This window comes from Desmodus rotundus, chromosome 2 (genome assembly GCF_022682495.2).
Source record: "Desmodus rotundus isolate HL8 chromosome 2, HLdesRot8A.1, whole genome shotgun sequence".
Classification (NCBI taxonomy): domain Eukaryota; kingdom Metazoa; phylum Chordata; class Mammalia; order Chiroptera; family Phyllostomidae; genus Desmodus; species Desmodus rotundus.
The window spans coordinates 97344305-97366042 of record NC_071388.1 but is presented as its reverse complement, the minus strand read 5'-3'; the positions used below and the strand labels follow the sequence as shown (position 1 = coordinate 97366042).

Below are 21738 nucleotides of genomic sequence, written 5' to 3'. Positions count from 1 at the left end.
GATTTTCTTTTATTTTATGTTTTAATATCCAAAGGTACCAAAATAGTTTCAAGTAAAGATTTAAGTTGAGTTAAGCTGCTAGACCATTGTTCACTCATGAATTTGGAATCATCTGGGAATTAATAAGAAAAGTTAGTGTGATATTTTTATATACGTTGTTCATAAGTTTTATTGGCTCATACATCCATTCCAATGTTTACAGCATGACTAACACAGTTTTATCAACTGAGTTAACTTTATCTCATTCCAGTTAACCTTTTTAATATCTTCCTTCTCTTCCCTCTAATAAGAAGGTTTTTGCACCCTGGTGTGGCTCAGTGGATTGAGTGCCAGACTGCAAACTCAAGGGTCACCAATTCTATTCCCAGTCAGTGCACATGCCTGGGTTGCTGGCCAGGTCCCCCAGTAGAGGGCCCTCAAGAGGCAATCACACATTGATGTTTCTCTCCCTGTCTTTCTCCCCCCTACCCTACCCCTCTCTAAAAGTAAATAAATATATTTTTTTAAATCTTACCAACACAGTTTATTTTAAAAATAAGGTTTTTGCAAAATATGTAGAATAAAAACATAAAGCACAACAGCATTGAAAGTCATGAAGGATCATTTTTAAGCATGAACAACACTTCATTTTCTGAGATTTTTTTCATACATAGGATTATCAGATCAGCATTTCAGTATGTTGATAGTCTATGAATATGCAAAAAAGTACATGGATTTCAAAGCATTTGTACAAAGAGAAATTATATTAGGGACTTCTAAAAAGATGTTTTTCTTAATTTTTTTCATAACGTATTAAAATAATCTCAAGAATACCTGATGTGGTTTCAGATACCTGGTAATAAAAAAAATTAAATGTTTTGGGAGAAATTCTACCAGGAATTTTACAAACATGGGTTTAGTGACACAGCATTGTCCCATTTGGCATTTTGCCATCAGTCACACCAGTGGGGTTATTTAGAAAAGAGAGTCTTGAATGCTTAGAGAAACTGTATTTTTTAATGATCATTTCTTTTAAAATAATTTTGTATTTTATAATTTTATATGCTCAATAGAGAAAACTGACAAAACACAAAAAAACAAATATGAAGAACAAAAGCAATTACTGTTATGGCACACCATGAAAAATAACTTCTATAAATATTTGTGTATACCTTTCTATGCATTTGTATGTTTAAATGAAAATGCCATCTGTTTTGTAGACTTTTTACTAAATAATTATTTGTATTTCTCATATGAAGTATATTTTGACTAATTGATTTTTAATGACTGCCTAGATTCTATTATGTAATTATATTCTGAATTACATCATTGATTCTGAGAATATCTTGAAAGTAAAGTAATACGTTATTTCAGTGCCTCTCAAAGATTTGATTATTAACTTACAAAAGTGACAAATGCCCCCCAAATTCCACAGATGATTTAAGTTGAAGCAATCTAGGAAGTTACAGGCCTGGGAATACTGGAGGTTTTACTAGTAGTTTCTTTTCCCTCTCCAAATTTTATAACATAAATTTCAAGTGAGAAAAGGTAAGAAGCTTCAGACCAGAGTTCAAGTTTGGGAAAAACAACCATTTTGTAGAATTTCAAGTTTTAAATGCATTAATGTTCGTAGAGATATGCTTTACTTTGTCCATGAACATTTACTTAATGCTTAATAATAATTTGGCCATTGCTTCATGATGGAAGAGTAACTAGCTTTTTAAATTTAGACGTATCTCTTAGAAAAACATGACAAACATATAGCTACTTAAATTATTTGCAATAATAAAATTATAAGGCAATTAAAGTTACTAATTTTTCTTACAAAATAACTTTTCTAAACTATTGTTCAATTTTCTCAGCAATAATTACTCAACTTAGATGTTTACCTAGCTCTTTCATGGCTAAGAGCTAGTAAAACTTTATCTCTAGCAGAAACTTGAAGAAATTGGAAAGTAAACAAGAAGATCCAAATAATCTTTTGATTATGTTATTACAGCTAAGTAGATAGACTTCATTTCTTATGAAGCCTGTCAATAGAGGGGAAAAAAAAACGGAAAAGATTTAACAGTGGAGAGTAGTGGGATCCAAGGGGAAGGGGAAGGAGAGGATTTTTCACTTTTTAATGTTCTGTGATAATGATTTTTTTAAACACTTTTTTTTTTTTTTTTTGCAATTATGGTAACTGTAAAAAACTAGATACTTTCAACTGCTTTGTGCCAGAATCTTTTGTTAGTAAAGTTGAGAGAGCCACAGTTTGTCACAGGTGTTTGTCTAAATAATTGTTTTCTTGGTCTTCCAATATGACTGACAGCTGTTTGCAGTATAATTTAGACCAAGAATTCAGTGATTACCTGGCTCCTCAGAAGTCTACATTTTCAAATACTGGGTAACTATTCTTAATTAATTACAAAGCTGCCACTTAGTGAGACCTTACTCTGTACCAGGCAGTGGGCTGAGCATTTTACATACATTACCACATGTAATCCGTATATTAATCCTAGGAAGAGGATGATTAACACCCACCACATTTGGGAGGAACTGATGGTAGGAAAACCCTTTCTGATTCATCTTTAGGTAAATTGGTGTCCTCTATGAATAGAGTTTTGTAGATCTGGGAAAAACAGTATCCTTAATGTCAACTTGATATCCAGAACCCATTAAGTCATATTTATTAAGTGTTAGTGTTTTTAAAAAGTGGCCACAAACTGAAACAGCCCCTAAATCTTACTGTAACGAATATACAGAGGTTGGCAAAAGTAGGTTTACAGTTATACTGCAAGTAAGTGATAATACAAGAGTGAACTTGTTACACATACTCATAATTGTTAAGCTACTTTTTCCCACCCTTGTTTGTGCAATTGGTTTGACATGGCTTTGGACTAAGTTTTACTGTGCTTCATCAAAACTAATCAAGGTTATAATGATGGATTTCTTTGCTTTCAACAGCTCAAACTTATTTTCACCATCTTTGTTTGACAAACATTTTAGATTTTCAGCTGTCTTATTTCCATGTTATGATTTGTTCAGTATCTGTGTGCTTACACTCTTTTTCCAGCTTATTATTTAAACCAGAGTTTAATAAGTGTACTTTTTTCCTAAGTTTTTTGATAGATCGATGATGTTTCTTTGCTAACACGCATTTGGATTTTAATCATATGTTATCTGGTGACATTTCCTCCGCTGTCATATTATTGAACTTGTGTTTTATTAACAGGCTGCAAGGACAGCATATTAAACGTCTACTCCCCAGAACATGTATATACACCTCATTACACACTGTGGTTCTGATTTTTACCTGTAATCTGTATCATGTATATAAACAAAATATCTGATTGCTTAATTTATTCTTATTTTACTTTTCCCCTGTTCATTACTGACTAGAGAAGCAATTTTTAATATCTTTTGGAGCATAGACTACTTTGAAAATGTATTCATAGTGTGGACTCTCCTCCAGAAAAATGATACATGACAGAATTTTGCACTTAATGTAAGGTGATCCGTGGGCTTTCTGAAGCTCATCTAGGAACCAAACTTAGCCAAACCCTAGATTAAGGGTTCCTAGATTAGGTAAGATTAGGTTGAGTTAAAGAAGCTCATCTAGGAACCAAACTTAGCCAAACCCTAGATTAAGGGTTCCTAGATTAGGTAAGATTAGGTTGAGTTAAATTTTGGCTACATGTAGCTGGATTGCTGAAATTTGGCGACCTCTGGTGTTGAACTATTAAAAAAGCAAGGCTGTGAAAGCAATACTTGTATTTATTTCATAGTTTTTGTCAGATTCTTGGCTTTGTTTTATTTCTTTTAAGAAATAAATTCCTGATTTCATATTATTCAGTGTCTTGGTAAGTTGGTAACTAAATGAAGAAAAAAATGTTAAAACAAGTATGAATGGGACTGGTACAAATTAAATTACTAATTTAATCATAAGGGATGAACAGCATCCCCAAAGGGATGTGTAGGCTGATCTTTGGTTCTTTTGGTTTTTCTACCTATACCACCCCCGACCCCCATGATCTAGGATGGTGGACCAAAGAATAGATGCATTTATTTATTTGTTTGTTTGTTTATTTTTTTAGTAAGTAGAAAGGTCTTATTGGTAGATGATTGAAAATACACTGTTGCCAATGGTGTCATGATTTTAACACCCTGCCCTTTTTTTTAATTGTGTAAGATATCATACTTATAGAAAAGTACATAAAAAACATCTGTACAGTTTCATTTCCTATAAGTCAGCAGTCCTCAACCTTTTTGGCACCATGGACTAGAGCTCAGATGAGCTTCACTCCCCCACCATGGAATGGGGGGCAGGTGGACAGGGGCTGGGGGGGAGGACAGAGGCTGTGGATGGGGTGGGGGTAGGATGGAGAGACAGGAGGCAGAGCTCAGGTGAGCTTTGCTTGCAGACTGGTAGGGGCCCTGGGGCTTGGGGACCCCTGCTTTAAGTCATAGAGGAAGTCAGTTTTTAGGACATCCGGAAGTAAGGTTTTTTAAGTATATCCTTACTTTAAAAGTTTTGAAAAAAATTAGTCTTCCATCTCTTAAAATTCAAGAGAACCCTAAAACTTATTTGCGTCTGAAATGATGAGGTCCACATCAAACATCCTTTTTTTTTGTACGATGAAGAGATACAAATATACTGTTTCAGAGGCTCCAAATTTATATAATTCACCTGGAGTAATTCAGGTAGGAATATACCCTGTACTTAATTAAAAAAACCTAATGTAAAACCTAAAGGTATACTGAAAAGTAGAAACAGGATAGTCTGTTTGTTTAAATGCCTTATGTTTGTGGTATTGTTGCATTCAGGATCTTTGCTGTTTATAATCCTCTTCAGTCTTTAACTTTGCCATTCATCTATTATCCAGTTTTTATTCTGTTACTACTCAGCTGTTACAGTTATCTACATCCTGCTGTTTTCCCCTTCATACCTAGTGTGCAGAATGTGCTTCTAACTCATTTGCTTCCTAGATTCCTTAAATAAAATCAACTCTTGTCTCTCCTTCCAGAACCCTTTCTGAATCCCTTCCTCACTCTAGCGTAGTATAGCACTTTCACCTCACACACAATCTGTACTTATTTTGTTGTATTGGGTTTTGGCTCATTGTAGCTGATTTATGTACAACTCTCTGCCCTAGACCTCCTTGAAGATAGGAACTCAATAAATGTTTTGAATGAGTAAGAGGCTGAAAAAATGTTTTAAATGATTCTCAATTGTTTCTTACCTTTGCATTCTTACATTCTTTTGCACCTTAGGTCGTATCTTTTAGGATTTGATAGACTGATATTTTTTAATGCTAGCCTTAAAATAAGAAGAATAAACATCTGCTTGCCTTTAATGTAGTAAAGGCATCACAAATTACATAATGGCCTATTGTTTTCCCTTTTAAATTAACTTCATAGAGATGTAATTTATATGCAATAAAATGTAGCCACTTTAAATGTACAGTTTAATGAGTTTTGACCAACATATAATAACTACCATCCTGGTCAATATTGAAAGAAAACATTTCCATCACCCCAAAACTGTTTGTGTTCAGCCTGCATGACCAAGACATCCCAATGTGCCCGGAACTGAGGGGATTTGCATGGATAGTCACAGATAAACCAGAACAGTTCATCCTCCTTTTCCTGCCCCTTAAAAACCAGTCTCCCGTCTTCTGTCTCTGGTGACTGTTGGTCTGTTTTCTGTCACTACAGATTAGTTTTTCCTATTCTAGAATTTCATATGAATGGAATCATATGTTTCTTTTGTATCTGGCTTTTGGGGGGGCGGGGTTCAAGATCATGTTTTTGGTATTTATCCATGTTGTTCCTTTTATCACCTATTCCACTTTATGCTCAATTGTACTCTGTTATGTATGCCACACTTTATCCATTCTCCCGTGAGTGGACGTCTGACTTGTTTTTGGTTTTTGCTTCTTATGAGCAAAGCTGCATGAATGTTTACAAGTATTTTTGCAGACACATATTTATGTTTATATTTCTCTTCAGTAAAGAACTAGGACTAAAATACTGTACTAGTGATATGATAAGTGTATGTTAACTTTATAAGAAATTACCAAAATGTTCTCCAAAACATTTTTACTATTTTTCCACTCCTGCCAACAACATATGAGAGTTTAAGTGTTCTACGTTCTCCCCAGCACATGGTATTCACCATAATTTTAAGTTTAGTCTTAAAATTACTTTTATCATTAGGAAATGTCCTTCTTTATGTTTAATTCCCTGTCCTAAAGTCTGCATTTTCTGCTATTAACATAAGTACTCCATCTTCCTTATGGTGAGTGTATGGTATATCTTTCCGCATCCTTACCTATGAGTCTTTATATTTAAAGTTCATTTCTTATGGTAGTATATATTTAGGCCTTTTTTTAAATTGAGTCTGACAATTTCTGATTCTTAACTGGAGCATTTAAGACCATTTACATTCAGTGTAATTATTAATATAGTTGGGTTTAAGTATTCTACCTTGACATTTTCCTTTTTATTCCATTTCCCCCTTTACTGCCACCTTATGGATATAACGAGTATTTTTTAAATTTATTGACCTTTTAAATTAAATTTATGGGGGTGGTGACATTGGTTAATAGGGTCATATAGGTTTCAAGTGTACATTTCTATGATACATGATCTGTATATTGCATTGTGTGCCGACCACCCAAAGTCAGATCATCTTCCATCATACTATATTTGGACCACTTTACATTTTATTACTCCCCTACTCCCATCAGCTATTTCTCCTTGCATTTATTAGAGGTTGTTCTAAGATTGAAAATTGGCATCTTTATCATAGTCTACAAATAACTATATCACTTTACATATAGAGTAAGAATCTTAGAACAATAGAGTTCATTTTCCTTTTCTGTTCATTGTACTATTGTTGTCATATTTTACTTCTACAATACTTTTACAATACTTAAAATACTTCTAAAAAATTTAAAGGCAAGAGGGGAATGTCACACATTTACTTACTTAGTTACCATTTTTGGTGGTCTTTACACCCTTGTGTAGATACGAATGTCCATTTGGAATCCCTTTCTTTCATTCTGAAATACTCTCCTGAAGTGTAAATCTCCTTGCAACAAACTCAGTTAGCTTTTCTTTGCCTAATAATGTCTTCCAGAAGACATTTTCTGCTGGCTATAGGATCTCTTAGTTTCCAGCTTTTCTTTTATTCTTTAGAAATATATCTGTTTTCTTTTGGTTTGCATTGTATCTGATGAGAATTCAGCTGTCATTTTGATTGTTATAAGATAGCTATATGTAATATGTCTCTTTTTGTTTGGGAAAGATTTTCTATTTATCAGTAGCTTTTATTGGTTGATTGTGATTTGGTGTGATTTTTTAATTTATACTGCTTGGCAATCATTGAGCCTTTCATTGAACTTTCACAAGACAGTTTTTATGCATCTATTCCTCCAAACCCCCCCTCTTCAGATTTCAGTCACATGTACATATTTTTTCTAGCCTTTTTTTTTTACATCCATGCTTCAGCTTTGATAGTTTTTCTTCTTTTATTTTCATCACAAATAATTGCTCTTTAATCAGATTAATATATCTTTACAGACTCATTAATATATTATTATACATTAAGATGCCAACATTTACTTTAATTCTGATGTCTCCAAGTAAACAGAATTTTATTGTATTTTTTCCATTACCATTTAACCCCTTTATACCCTCTTCCATCTCCACTTACCCTGTCCCCCTCCCTGCAGTTACCACATAGCTGTTCGTGTTCATGAGTCCTTTTTCTTTTTTGCTTGGTCCCTCAAACCTCCTATCCCACCCCCTACCTCCCCAGAGCTGTCAGCCTGCTCTCTATGAGCCTGTCTCTATTTTGCTCATTACATCAGTTTGTTCATTAGATTGCATGAATAAGTGAAATCATATTGTGTTTCTTTCTCTGACTGACTTATTTCACTTAACATAATGTTCTCCAGGTCCACCCATGCTATTGCAAACAGTAAAATGTTCTTCTTTTTAGGGCCAAGGAGTATTCCATTGTGTAAGTGTAACAAAGCTTTTGTAACCACTCATTACTGATGGATACTTGGGTTGCTTGCAAATCTTGGCTATCATCAATAGCACTGCAATATGGGTGCTTGTATTCTTTTGAATTAGTGTTTTGGGTCTCTTGAGGTAAATTCCCAGAAGTAGAATCACTGGGTCATAAGGTAGTAATATTTTAAATTTTTCTGAGGTAATTCCATACTGCTTTCCACAGTGGCTGCACCAATCTGCATTTCCACCAATAGTGCACAAGGGTTCCCTTTTCTCCACAACCTTCCCAGAACTTGCTGTTCATTTGTTTGTTCTTTTTATCATTTTTTTTATTGTTCCAATACAACAACAAAATGGAGTTGTCTCCATTTTCCCACCACTACTTTCCCCCAGCCCCCACCCTCAATCCTGTTTGCTAATTGGCTTTGTCCGTGGGTCCATTATACATGTCCCTTAATAACCCTTTCCCTTCTTTCCCTGGTTATCTCCTTTCCCCCTCCCCTCTGGTTACTGTCAGTTTGTTCTTTATTTCAGTGTCTCTGGTTATTGATATACTGATAACCATTCTGACCAGCATGAGGAGATACCTCATTATGATTTTAATTTGCATTTCTCTGATGATTAATGACATTGAGCATCTTTTCATATGTCTATTCGCCATCTGTATGTCCTCTTTGGAGAAGTGTCTATTCAGGTCCTTTGCCCATTTTATTAATTGGATTGTTTGGGTTTTTTGGTGTTGAGTTTTATAAGTTTTTACAAATTTTGGGTAATAACCCCTTATCAATTGTATCACTGATGAATATGTTCTCCCATTCATTTAGTTGTCTTTTTATTTTGTTGATGGTATCCTTTTCTGTACAAAACCTTTTTAGTTTGATGAAGTACCATTTGTTTATTTTTTTTCTTTTGTTTCCCTTCCCTGGGGAGATATATCAGAAAAAAATATTGCTACAGGCAGCATCAGAGATTTTACTGCCTTTGTTTTCTTCTATGATTTTTATGGTTTTCAGTCTTAATAGTACATGTCCTATAGGGCCCAATGGCACAGTTTCCCCTATCACCCAAGCTAGGTACTTGAGGTACACCCTTCATATGGGCTGAGTACACCCCCATCTGGTATTTGAGCCCTGGTTGCTGTTGGCAGGTCAGTGGGAGGGATTTACCCAGGCCAGTCACCTCCAGTGACTGGCTATGACTACTCACCCCCAACCTCCGCCCTCTGGGGAGGATCTGCTGTGCTGGTGCAGGGTGGTGGTGCTCCGAAGTGGTCTGTATCCCTCCACTGGGTGCACAGGCTCTGGGGTTTCCTGGCTGGTGTATTCCAAGGTCAGCCACCACCTGTGTTCTGCCTAGGGCCTCCCAGCATTAACTACAAAGCAATCTGAGATGGCTGCTACTTGTGCTGGTTTTAGAGGTTCCCAGGTGCATCCAAGCTGTAATCCAAGGCTGGCTGCTGCTATTGCTGCACCTGGGGCCAATTAGCAAGAGGTACAGGGGCTTGGGGGGCCTTACTGAGGCCAGCTATTGTTTGTTTGGGAGGATTTGGAAAGGTGTGAAGCATGAGCCGAGATAAACCATTACTGTAGAAAAGCTACTGGTATCAGCTTGGGCGAGCCTGTAAGTTGGGTGGGGCAGATGGTCAGGGAATCACCAGGGTGTGGCAAACTGTGTGAGCCAGGTCGATAGAGTCTCATATATGTTACCTGTCTGTCAGCTCTGTGGCTCTGGTAGGGGTGGAGGGGAGGGCTCAGAAAAGGAAAAATGGCCTCTGCTCATCTTTCTGTCTGGGAGAAGGCTGTCCCCACAGCTCTTACCCCGATGCCATTTCACTTCCTCCCCATATGCTACTGATGCCTTTCAAGCTGCCACGCCAGTATTATAGCTCAGAAGGAGTAAGTCGGTGGGTTTGTGTGGGCCCTTTAAAAGGAACTGCTTGGGAATCCAGTAGTTTCTTATACCAACTCAGTCTCCACTGGTTTGTACAGCCACAAGTTATGGGGGCTTTTTGACACTGGAACCCTGGGCTGGGGAGCCTGGTGTTGGGCTGGGACCCCTCACTCCCAAGACATCCATCCCGAATCTTTATCCACCACATGTGGGTATGGGACCACCCCATTCTGTGTCTCCACATCTCTCAACAGTCTGGATGGATGTGGTTTCTTTAGTTTCTACTTGTCATACTTATATCACTGTTCATCAAAGTTGATTATTTCTCATTGTGATAAAAAGATTTTCCACATGTATGCACTGGTATATATTGAACAGTGGTTCTAAGTATGTAAAAATGCTTAGATAATAATCATAAATAGAGCTCCCATTTATTATAAAAACTCTTGGCAAAGTGGGAATAGAGTAAACATACCTCAATGTAATTAAAGGGCATATATGACAAATCCAGAACCAACATCTTACTTAGAAGTCAGAAACTAAAGGCATTTCTCTTAAGATCAGGAACAAGACAGGGATGTCCGTTTTTACCACTTTCACTCAACATAGTACTGGGAGTCCTAGCCATAGCATCAGGCAAGTTGTAGAAATAAAAGTCATCCAAATTGAAAAGGAAGAAGTAAAACTGCCATTGCTTACAGATGACATGACATTTATATAGAGAACCCTACAGATTCCACCAAAAAAACTGCTAGATCTGATCTAGCAGTGAAGTAGCAGGATACAAAATATCCAGAAATCAGTTACATTTTTGTACACCAATAATGAACTATCAGAAAGGGAAACTAAGACAACAATCCCATTTTCAATTGCATTTAAAAAAAAAGAATAAATTTAGCCAAGGACATAAAAGACTTGTATTTGGAAAATTATAAGACACTGAAGAAAGAAATTAAGATACAAGTAAGTGGAAGCATATACCATCTCCATGGATAGGAGGAATTACATCTTTAAAATGTCCACAGTACCCAAAGCAATCTATAGATTTCAACACAATTTTTTTTAAGATACTAATGTTATATTCCACAGAACTGGAACAAATATTCCAAAAACTAATGTGGAATCATAAAAAACCCTTCATAGCTGCAGCATCTTGATAAAGCAGAAGAAAGTTTGAGAATGATGTTACCTGATCTCAAACTGTACTACCAGGCCATAATAATCAAAGAGCATGGTACAGGCATAAAAAGACATTATAGATCAATGGAACAGAATAGAGAGCCAAGAAATAAACCCATACCTTTATAGTCAATTGACATTTAACACAGGAGGCAAAAGCATGTAATGGGGTAAGGATAGTCTGTTCAATAAGTGGCATTGGGAATATAGAACAGATAATCCAAGTGCAAAAAAAGAAGCTAGACCACCAACTCACCCCATACACAAGAATTAATGCAAAATGGATTAAAGACTTAAATTTTAGACTGGAAACCATAATAATCCTAGAAGAAAACATAGACAGTAAAAGCTTGGACATTTATAATAGTATTTTTTTTCTCTGAAATATTTCCTCAGGCAAGGGAAACAAAAGAAAAAATAAATAAATAGGACTGCATCAAACTAAAAAGGTTTTGTACAACAAAAGAGAGCATTAACAAAACGAAAAGACAAGTAACTGCATAGGAGAACATACTTAACAGTACATCTGCTAAGGGGTTAATATCCAAAATTTGAAATGAACGTACAAAACTCAACACCAAAAACAAACAATTCAATTAAAAAGATGTATAAAGGACCTGAATAGACACTTCTCCAATGGGGACATACATATGGCCAATAGGTATATGAAAAGATGCTCAATAATCATCAGAGTAATGAAATAAAACAACAGTGAGATACCACCTCACACCTGTCAGAATGGCTATCACCAATAAATTAAACAAGTGTTGGTGAAGATTGGATAAAAGGGAACCCTTGTGCACCTTTGGTGGGAATGCAGATTGGTGCAGCCACTGTGGAAAGCAGTACGGAGTTACCTCAAAAAGTTAAAAATGAAGCTGCCTTATGACCCAGTGATTCCAGTTCTGGGAATTTATTCAAAGAAACCTGAAACACTAATTTGAAATAATATACACACCTCTCTGTTCATTACAATGCTATTTACAATAGCCAAGATTTGATGAGTGGATAAAAAACTTTGTTACATTTATACAATGGAATACTACTTAGCCATAAAAGAGAAAGAAATATACCTTTCACAATAGCATGGATGGCCCTGGAGAGTATTACACTGAGTGAAATAAACCAATCAGAGAAAGACAAGTACCATATGATTCCATTTATATGTGCAATCTCATGAACAAAGTAAACTAACAAACAATAGAAACAGAATATTATAGAGACAGAACAGATTGGCAGCTGTCAGAAGGGAGGGTGTTTGTAGGGGCTGGGTGAAAAAGTGAAGGGATTAAGCAAAAACAAAAACAAACTCATAGACATTGACCACAGTATGGTGATTACCAGAGGGAAAGGAGATGGGGGGAGGTAGAAGAGAGTAATGGGAGAGAGGATAAATAGTGATGAGAGGAGACTTATTTGGAGTGGACACACAATACAATATACAGATGCTGTATTATAGAATTTTACAACTGAAATTTATATAATGTTATTAATCATTGTTACCCTAATAAATTCAATGAAATTATTAAATAACTTGATATTTAGAAAAATAATAATAGTATATGGAAACTAACACCTTGTGAAGAATTAACTTTTGATCATCTATCTTCCAGCATTTTTTTTTTCTTTTACTCACTTGGGCTTCATTCTTCTTTTGAAGTTTATTTAAATATAAAGTTGGGTTGTTTGAGGTTTGTCTTGTTTCTTGAGATAGGCCTATGATGCTGTGAATTTTTGTCTGACTGCTTTTGCTCTGTCCCTTTGATTGTGGGTTGCTGTGTTCTCGTTTTCATTTGCTTCACGGTATCTTTTGATTGCTTCCTTGATATCATTATCAATCTACTTATTGTTAGTAACGTGATATTTATGTTCCATGTCTTTATGTTATTTCAGTTTTTTTCATGTGATTGATTTCTGGTTCCATAGCATTGTAGTCAGAGAAGATGCTTGATATAATTTCAATCTTCTTAAATTTATTGATACTTGTTTTGTGTCCTGACATGTGTTCTATCCTAGAAAATGTTTCATGTGCACTTGAAAAGTGTGTATATTTTACTGCTTTGGGGTGAAATGCTCTGAATGTATCTATCTAATCTAGTATGTAATTTAAGGCCACTATTTCCTTGTTGATTTTCTGTCTGGAAGATCTATCCGTTGATGTCAGTGTTGAAATCCCCTACTATAGCTGTGTTCCTGTTCATCTCTCCCTTTATGTCCATCAATATTTGCTTTACATATTTAGGTGTTCCTCTCTTAGGTGCATAAATGTTTACAAGGCTTATATCTTGTTGGATTGCTCCCTTTATCATTATGTTGTGTCCTCCTCTGTCTCTTAGTATACCCTTGGTTTTAAATTCTGTTTTGTCTGATACAAGTTTTGCTACCCCAGCTTTTTTTCTATTTCCATTTTCAAGAAATAGTTTTTCCATCCCTTTACTTTTAGTCTGTGTGCAATCTTTGTTCTGAGTTGGGTCTCTTGTAGATAACATACAAAGTCTTTCCAGAAAAAGTCCAGCCATTGTTAATATAATAAAAATGGTTTGCGTGACCTCAGTGTAACCTGGCAGCCAAGGAGAGTGGACTGGAATGTGCATGTGTGAACAATGACAACTTCACTGGACTAGTCAGTGGGGGCAGTAGAGACCATTGAGTGAGCATGTGTACTATGTCACCTTCGTATTCAAAATGACTGAGTAGAGCAACAAATCTGCATCAAATTTAGCGTTAAGCTTGAGTATTCCTCTGCGGAAGCTATTCACATGATTCAAAAGGCCACAGCTATAGGCAATAGGCAGTTGGCAGCTTAATCACAAAAACATGCCCACTCGTGCATCTTGTCTTGTGCAGAGATTTTTGGTGAAACATAAAATCACCCAGGTGACTCGGCCCCCTTATAGCCCAGATTGGTGCCCTGCAACTTCTGGCTTTTCCCAAAACTAAAATCACCTTTGGAAGTGAAAAGATTTCAGACTTTCGATGAGACTCAGGAAAATACTATGGGGCAGCTGATGGCAATTGGGAGAACTGTATTAGGTCCCAAGTGCCTACTTTGAAGAGGATTGAGGTGTCATTGCCTATGTACAATGTTTCTTGAATCTTGTATTTTCTTCAATAAATGTCTCTATTTTTTTTATATTACATGGCTTGACACTTTCTGGACAGACCTCATGTATATGGGTCTTGTTTTCTTATGTATTCAGCTACCCTGTATCTTTTGATTGGAGCACTTAAACCATTTATATCTAAAGCAATTAATAGTAGGTATTGCCATTTTTTTTCTTTATAACAATGATCTTCTGTTTGTCTTTTCTTCTTCTTAAAGCAAGCTCTTTAACATATCTTGTACTACTTACTGGTTTGGTGGTAATGAACTCCTTTAGTTTTTTCATGTCTTGGAAGCTCTTTATTTCTCTTTCAGTTTTAAATGAGAGCCTTGCTGGGTAAAGTAGTCTTGGTTTAAGTTTGCTTTTCTTCATCGTGCCTATTTCATGCGAATCCCTTCTGACCTGAAATATTTCTGCTGAAAAATCAGCTGTCAGTATTATGGAGGCTGTCTTTCTCTTGCTGCTTTTAAGGTTCTGTCTTTGGCCCTGGCTGATGTGGCTCAGTGGATTGAGCACTGGCCTGCAGACCAAAAGGTTGCCAGGGTGCATGCCTGGGTTGCAGGTCAGGTCCCCAGTTGGGGACATGAGAGAGGTAGGTAATTGCTGTTTCTCTCATACATCGTGTTTCTCTCTCCCTCGCCCCCACCTAAAAATAAATAAAATCTTTTTTTTTTTAAGATTATCTGTGTCTCTTTAACCTTTACCACTTTAGTTACAATGTGTTTTGTGTTATTGTCTGGGTTCATCTTGTTTGGTACTCTCTGCACCCCTCCTGTATTTGTTGTCTTTTTTTCTTCACCAGGTTATAGAAGTCTTCAGTCATTTCTTCAGATAAGTTCTTGATCTTTTGCTCTCTTCTCTTGGTACCCCTATGATACAGATGTTGTTATTCTTCATGTTGTCCCTTAAACTGTGCTTATTTTGTTTATCTTTCTCCTTTTTGCTGCTTTGATTGCATGTTTCTATCTTCTACCTTGTCTCTAAATTGCTGATTTGATACTCTGCTTGATCCAACCTACTGTTTATTGCTTCTAATGTAGTCTTCATTTCCATTATTTTATTCATTTCTGAGTGGTTGTTTTTTATGGCTCCTATATCCTTGTTTATGCTATTGTAGTTCTCACTAAGTTCCTTGTAGTCGTCACTAACTAAGTTCCTTGAGTATCCTTACAACCATTTTTCTGAACTCTGTATATGATAAACTGCTTGCCTCCATTTCATCTAGCTCTTTTTCTAGAGATGTCTTCTGTTCTTTTATTTAGGTTATGTTTCTTTGTCTCCCTATTTTGGCTCCCTGTTTGTGTTTGTTTCTATGTATTAAGGTATATGGGCTATGACTCCCAGTTAGTAAGGTGGCCTTATATAGTAGGTGTCCTGTGGAACCCAGTGACGCTGGGTGCTCTGGGAATGTGGGCTCTCATTTGTAATTGAGTCTTGACTTTTGTTGGCCATGTGTGTGTGGTGTCGCTGCTGTGACTGATGCTGAGGCTCAACACCACCACAGTGTACGAGCTGCTGTGTAGGTGCTGACCCCACACACAAAGTGGAATTCACCTCAGCAGGTCTGGTGCCTGCTGAGATCTCCCTTTGTATATGTCACTTGTGAAGCTAATTAGATCCTTCTTTGATGATGTCTGAAGCTGGCACTGGCTGCTTTGGTCCTGGGGCCTCTTGGGAAGGACTCTGGTTAGACCAGTCTGACACTACCTGTGACTGGCTCTGAGCAGCCTGTTTGGAGCTTTAAACTGGTACACTGTTTTGGGCTGCCTCTTCTGGGCTAGTGTGTGAATAGGAAAGACCAAGCTGCACAACAAAACCTACTTTTACCAGCAGTAGGCCCAGTAGCAGGTCAGCAACAGTCTCAAGACATCCTGAGATTTGCCTCTGCCTCCCTCTGCCTGTTAGGCTCAGTCACTGAAAAAGCTTCTGATGGTACTGAAGTTGAGTAAAGTAGGTTCTCAGTGAGTTACCAGGTAGGGACAAACGGTATTTAACAAATCGATACAGGTTCAGTCTTGGTGCCATTGCTGGGTTTGAAACCAGTTAGCAAATGTGCCAGGGTAAACCAAGTCTAGCTGCCACCTGTTGGTTGCTCACATACCTTTGTGGTGGGGTGGGGTCTCAGGGGTTCATCAGGGTGAGGCCAGAAGTGTATATCAGGACCAAACAGACCATGATTTGGCTATGTGAAGGGAGGGCTCTTCTCCAGTTGTGCGTACAAGGGAAAATGTCCCCCATCTTAGAGCCATACATACAACTTAGTCTGTCCCAGATTCTGCCCAGGGCCAGATCTCAGCCAGTTGGGGTCTCCAGAGTTGGGAGGGTGAGGCTAGTAGATCTCTGGTGAAGGGGAGGTGCCAGTCAGGCATGGGGTTGGGGGGGGGGGTTGAGTAGTCCCTAACCCAGAGCCACAGAACTCAGTCTGTCCCAGATTCTGCCCAGCCCTCAACAGGGTGGTGCCATGGGAGTTGGGAGGTTGAGGCTTCTGGGAGTTGGGAGACTGGGGCTAGTGGATCCCCTGTGTGGGAGAGGTACCAGTCAGGTTCATGAGAAAATGGGGGGAATGGCCTCTGCCCCAAAGGCACACAACTGGGTCACTGAAACCTACCCCCTGTGTCTGCACAGACCTCTATACCTGTCCAGGCAGTTGACTCCTCAGCAAGGCTCAAGCTCTGTGGTATGGGGTGACAGAGTCCAGACAGTGAGGCTATTGCATTCCCCCAGACTGCTGTTATATGGAGGGGTGTGCACTGTGGGAGAGTAACTCAGCTCAGGGATCCTAGCACCTGTCCCTTTATTCTCTCTCCCCAGAGCCACAAACCACAGTCTCTTCTCACCCAGCTCTAGTCTGTTCCACCCTCTTTCTGACAGAGCCCAGGATGAGTGGCTGCAAATGAGATTTACTGTGTTGGCTCCTTATGAGGGCACCTGTGTCTCTAGCAGAGTCCTATCTCTCCCTGGCAGACAGAATCCAGGCTGATTTTCCCAGCCAGGTGTTATATGTACGCCTCTTCCCAGCTCTATAGTATTCTGAGCTGGAGAGCCCACCATTGGGGTTGTCAGACCCCATGCTTCTCAGATGGAAGCCCCGCAGCTTAGATATCCCTTCAGAATCTCAACCTCCCCCCATGGGAGCAGGACCAGCACTTTCTGCAACTCCAACCTTCCTACTGGTCTCTATGTGGTTTCTTCTGTAAATCCTTGGTTATAAGACTTCCCGTCAGCTAGTGGTTATTCAGGTTGATTGTTCTATAATTTAGTTGTAATTCGAGTTTGGTCCTGGGAGGAATTGAGTGCAGTTTTTACCTATGCTGCCATCCTCTTGGATCATCATCTTTTTTTTTTAATTATAAGAGTCCTTTGTATGTTCTAGATAGAAGACCTTTGCAGAATTTATGTTTTACAGATCTTTTCCCTCAGTCTGTAGCTTGAGTTTCGTTTTCTTAAGAGTGTCTTTTGAAGAACAACACTTTTTAAGATTTTGATTAAAGCCTGAAAGTTTTAATGAAGTCTAGAGAATTAGAAGCAACAACAACAAAAATATTGAATCTCTTACTTTGCCCTGATTATTCACTGGTTGCCACCACAAATGAAGTGTGTACCATTAATATTCCACTTCTTCCATGCAACTCTCCTTGAACGGTAAATGGCTTAATATTTTATTTCAACAGACTTGTTTTGTCCTAGGCCCTAGGGTTATAAAGATGAGTAATAGGTGTCATTTTTCATCAGAGTGCTTATTTTTAGCATTTAATGTTTCTTTCCATTAACTGTCCTGTACAACCAATCCATATACTTTCCTTTGTTCAATGCCTACTGAAGCTCTAGAGGCGATAAAGTGCTCATTATATTTTTATCTTGTATCATAGCTATACTTTTTCTACACAGAAATAGGAAGTTCATCATACAGGAAATTCCTTATTTTGTATCCTCCATATAATTATAGTGTAGTTTCTTATATACAAGGGACAATTACTAAGTATTCAATGACTGACTGGAATTATTGATGACCATGTTTGAGTATGGTTCTCCTGATTAACTTATTGATAATAAAAGTTTCAACTGTACTTTACTAAATGAATAAAAGGTATTCTCGCTTCAAATGCCATCATTGCAATCAATTGATTTTTACTTGAATATTTTTTTACTGATCTTTTTTACAGCCTTGATAGGACATTATTATTATTATGGTAAAAGTCTGTATAAGGTAGTATAGCATGGTTCTATAGTCAGGTAAAAGTTAAATGTCACAAAAGTCTGCTCTATTTAATGAGTTATGTATTTTATACCTTTGGGATTCCTTTTCCAATGTAACCAATACATTGAAACATAAACACTGTATTTGTAAGTGTATAGAAAAACGTGGCAATAACTAGCTTTCTCTGTCTAGGTCCTGGGGACACCAACAAGGGAGCAAATTAGAGAAATGAACCCAAACTATACAGAATTTAAATTTCCTCAAATTAAGGCACATCCTTGGACTAAGGTGAGTCAAATAGAGATTTTATAAAAGCACATTATCCAATAGTTAACCAAAACTTGGGTTTTTCATTGTTATTAAAGCAAACTATTTTGAGACTAGATAGCCACCTATAAAGATAGTTGAGTAGTTTACTTCAGTATTTCATTGGCTGTATGTAGTTTTGTCCCCACTGATTTCCTATAAATAGTTTCCCAGCCTGGGTTTTTATTTGAAGATATTAAAATACAGTATTTTATTAAGCGCAAAATTCATATATAAACTTTGACTACTTAAAATTCAGAAGTTAATTTCTTTACATAGAGGTGCTTATTAGTTCAGTATCATACAGCATACGAAAACATACATTTCATATATTTATTTTTTAAACTATTAATATATAGACCTTATTATAGATAATAATAGTATATTTTTCTTGTTTACTCTCCTGATGTATTGGGAGCAGGAGTAAAAAGCAGATATGATCTTGCTAGGAGTATACATTGAAAGCAATTGACATGCTAACAGGATGTTACTAGCCATTGGGAAGTCTAGCCTTGACATTAAATGGAACCAATTGTAAGAGCATAAGTACTAATTTACCAGAAAACTTTTTATTTTTCACTTTGACATTTAATTGAAATGATTTTAAAAGATTTTATTTAAAAGATTTTTTCACCTCAATTTGATTTATGAGATAAATATGCAGAGAGGGGGAAAAAATCTCAGTAGGGTTTGTAGCTAGAATGACTCTCCAGCTTCCTCATTTTACGGATTCAGAAACTCTGGCCAAAGATACCAAGTGACTTATTGAAGATCAAATGGGTGGCTGTTACAAAGCCAGGAAATGTCTATTCATATGCACACATGTGTGTTTAATGCCAGATCGTTTAAACACCAGTTTAGATGCCATGCAACCCCTCCCCTTATATTACATTATATATTTTTGTGGGTTAGAAATGTTCAACTTTTTAATGTGTATTTCAAGCAGAAATGTTCTGTATTTAAAAATGTATATATAACAATTTGTTTCGAACGTTGGTAAGTTCACTTAATTAGTTTCAAATCTTTTATAATGAGATGAAGTAATTTAGGGCTATAGTTGATATAATTTACATTCCCAGATTGGAAGTGTTTCTTTCTCTTTCTAAATTGTATAATAATTCTAATTACTTTCCTTAAAGTTCTCATAATCGCATTACTTCTCTTCATTTCAAAAAATCCTGTTATTACTAATTATTTATATATTATTTAGAATCAAAGACCTCAATAGTATTTTAGTGCCAGAATTATAAGATTTAGCTTTTGCTGACCAAGATGTTGCCCTTTCCCTCCTTATTAACTTTATATAAAAAACACTAAATATTCTAACATGAACCGTTCTTTGGTTTTTGTACTTAAAGTATATTTTAAATCTGGGTCAGAAGATAGTTAGGGTCTCTCACCTGGCTCTACACTCATAGAATCCCAGGTTATCTATTTGGATTTAGAGGATGAGTTGAGTCCAGTGAAGTTATTCCAAGTTAAAGTGCTTGTAAGTGGTTCGTAGTGTACTTTGATTTCAACCATGTTGAAGAAAACAAAGAGAATCAAAAAACAAAGAGAATCTGTCTGTTGAATAAACACAGGGACATACTCCAAAATGCTAATAGTAGTTTAGCTAAAAAGAGTATGGGTGAATTTTTTCTTTGTTCTGCATTTCCATATATTCTTTAATAAGCATGATATTTTTATGAAGAAAGAAAAGTTCTAAGTATTCAGATGTTACTCTTAATACAGGATTTCTAAGCAATATAATGCTGAAATTGAGGTTATGAAATCTTATTTTTCAGTCCTGTCCTCATTTTTTTTTAAATCAAGGCTGCCACCAATATTAGTATGTGTCATATTCTGCACTTTTTCCCCTGGATTGTCTCTTTTCAATTCAAGTAGTAGCCAGGATGGAATGTGAAGAATGATTGGTTCTAATTAAAATGCAGCCAACAGAAGACTTGTGGTAAATTTGTATGCTTTCACTTTCCTTTGCCTTGTGGGTTCCTAATGTTTCTATATCTTACACTAATGTTTTTCAAACTTGAATAATCTAAATAAAGCCCTTTTGTTTGTTTTATTTTTGTTTCTATTCCCTCACCTATTTTGTCTGTTCAAACTACTGTGAACTCTTCATTCATGTAGTGTGTCTTGACATAATTTGGTTTCACTTGGTACAAATGTATTTATTATGTAATAAGGAAACTTATGTTAATTTCTCGTTAGTGCACACAACTAGGTTGGTGTTACCATGGTTGTAAACACAAAACCAAGTTCAGACACAAAAATTTCATGACACTATTCTATCTTCTAGATGAATCTAGATGATCTAGTGTATGCTTATATTGATTTTAAAAAATTGGTTATTATCTATATGAAAATTTCCCCTCTACCCTTCATTGTGATGGTGGACACCAACTTGAGAAAAGCTCTCTTATGCTAGGCAGCCATGGAATTATTATTCTTTTAATACATTAATGTTGTCTACAGAGAAGAGCTTCTTGCCCTTAGAGGGTGCTAAACAGTTTGGAAACAAAAGCTGCTTTGCCTTTATTTTGCGGTCTTCTGTTAAAATGCACTTTAGCTCCATTTCCTGAAGCCGTGTGCATCCTGGTTTCCTCTGCTGAAGTGTAGTATGGCTGTATCACCAGGATTCGGAGCTGGTGTTCCCAAAAATTAGGTCAACTTAATGATCAAGAAAGAAAATGTCTTCCATGGAAACACTGAGGTGAGGGATTCAGATATGTCGGAAAGATAACAAACAGAAAAACAAGACCACGAGATGATCCTAGTGTGGTATATGGCAGGAATCTTGAGAATTCAGAAATCCAGTAAGTTGCCCTTGACTATTCCTTAATAGCCAGAGCAACCTAATTCATTGATAAAGTACTTGTGGTTTAAGTAGGGACTAGGAAAGAAAATAAGTGCCAGTGTTTTGAAACAAGGACCATTCTTGGCAGTGGAGGTGAGAAAGATGAAGACCTCTGCCTTGGTGTATGCTGTACGTGTCAAAGAGTAAAAGCCAGATCAGAAGCAAAAGGAAGTGATATGAAACTAGATGGAGAATTAAGAGATGGAAATTGTTTAGAA

At 36.7% G+C, this 21738-nt stretch overlaps 1 protein-coding gene across 2 annotated transcripts in view; it reads left to right on the top strand.

Moving 5' to 3' along the window:
• The window catches only part of GSK3B (glycogen synthase kinase 3 beta), a 201190-nt gene that overhangs the window by 149601 nt on the left and 29851 nt on the right, over nt 1-21738 (top strand). For both annotated transcript variants that reach the window (XM_024578021.4, XM_024578020.4), the window contains exon 8: nt 18550-18645. In XM_024578021.4, coding sequence (XP_024433789.1) covers nt 18550-18645 — 96 coding nt within the window. The remainder of the gene's footprint in view (nt 1-18549; nt 18646-21738) is intronic.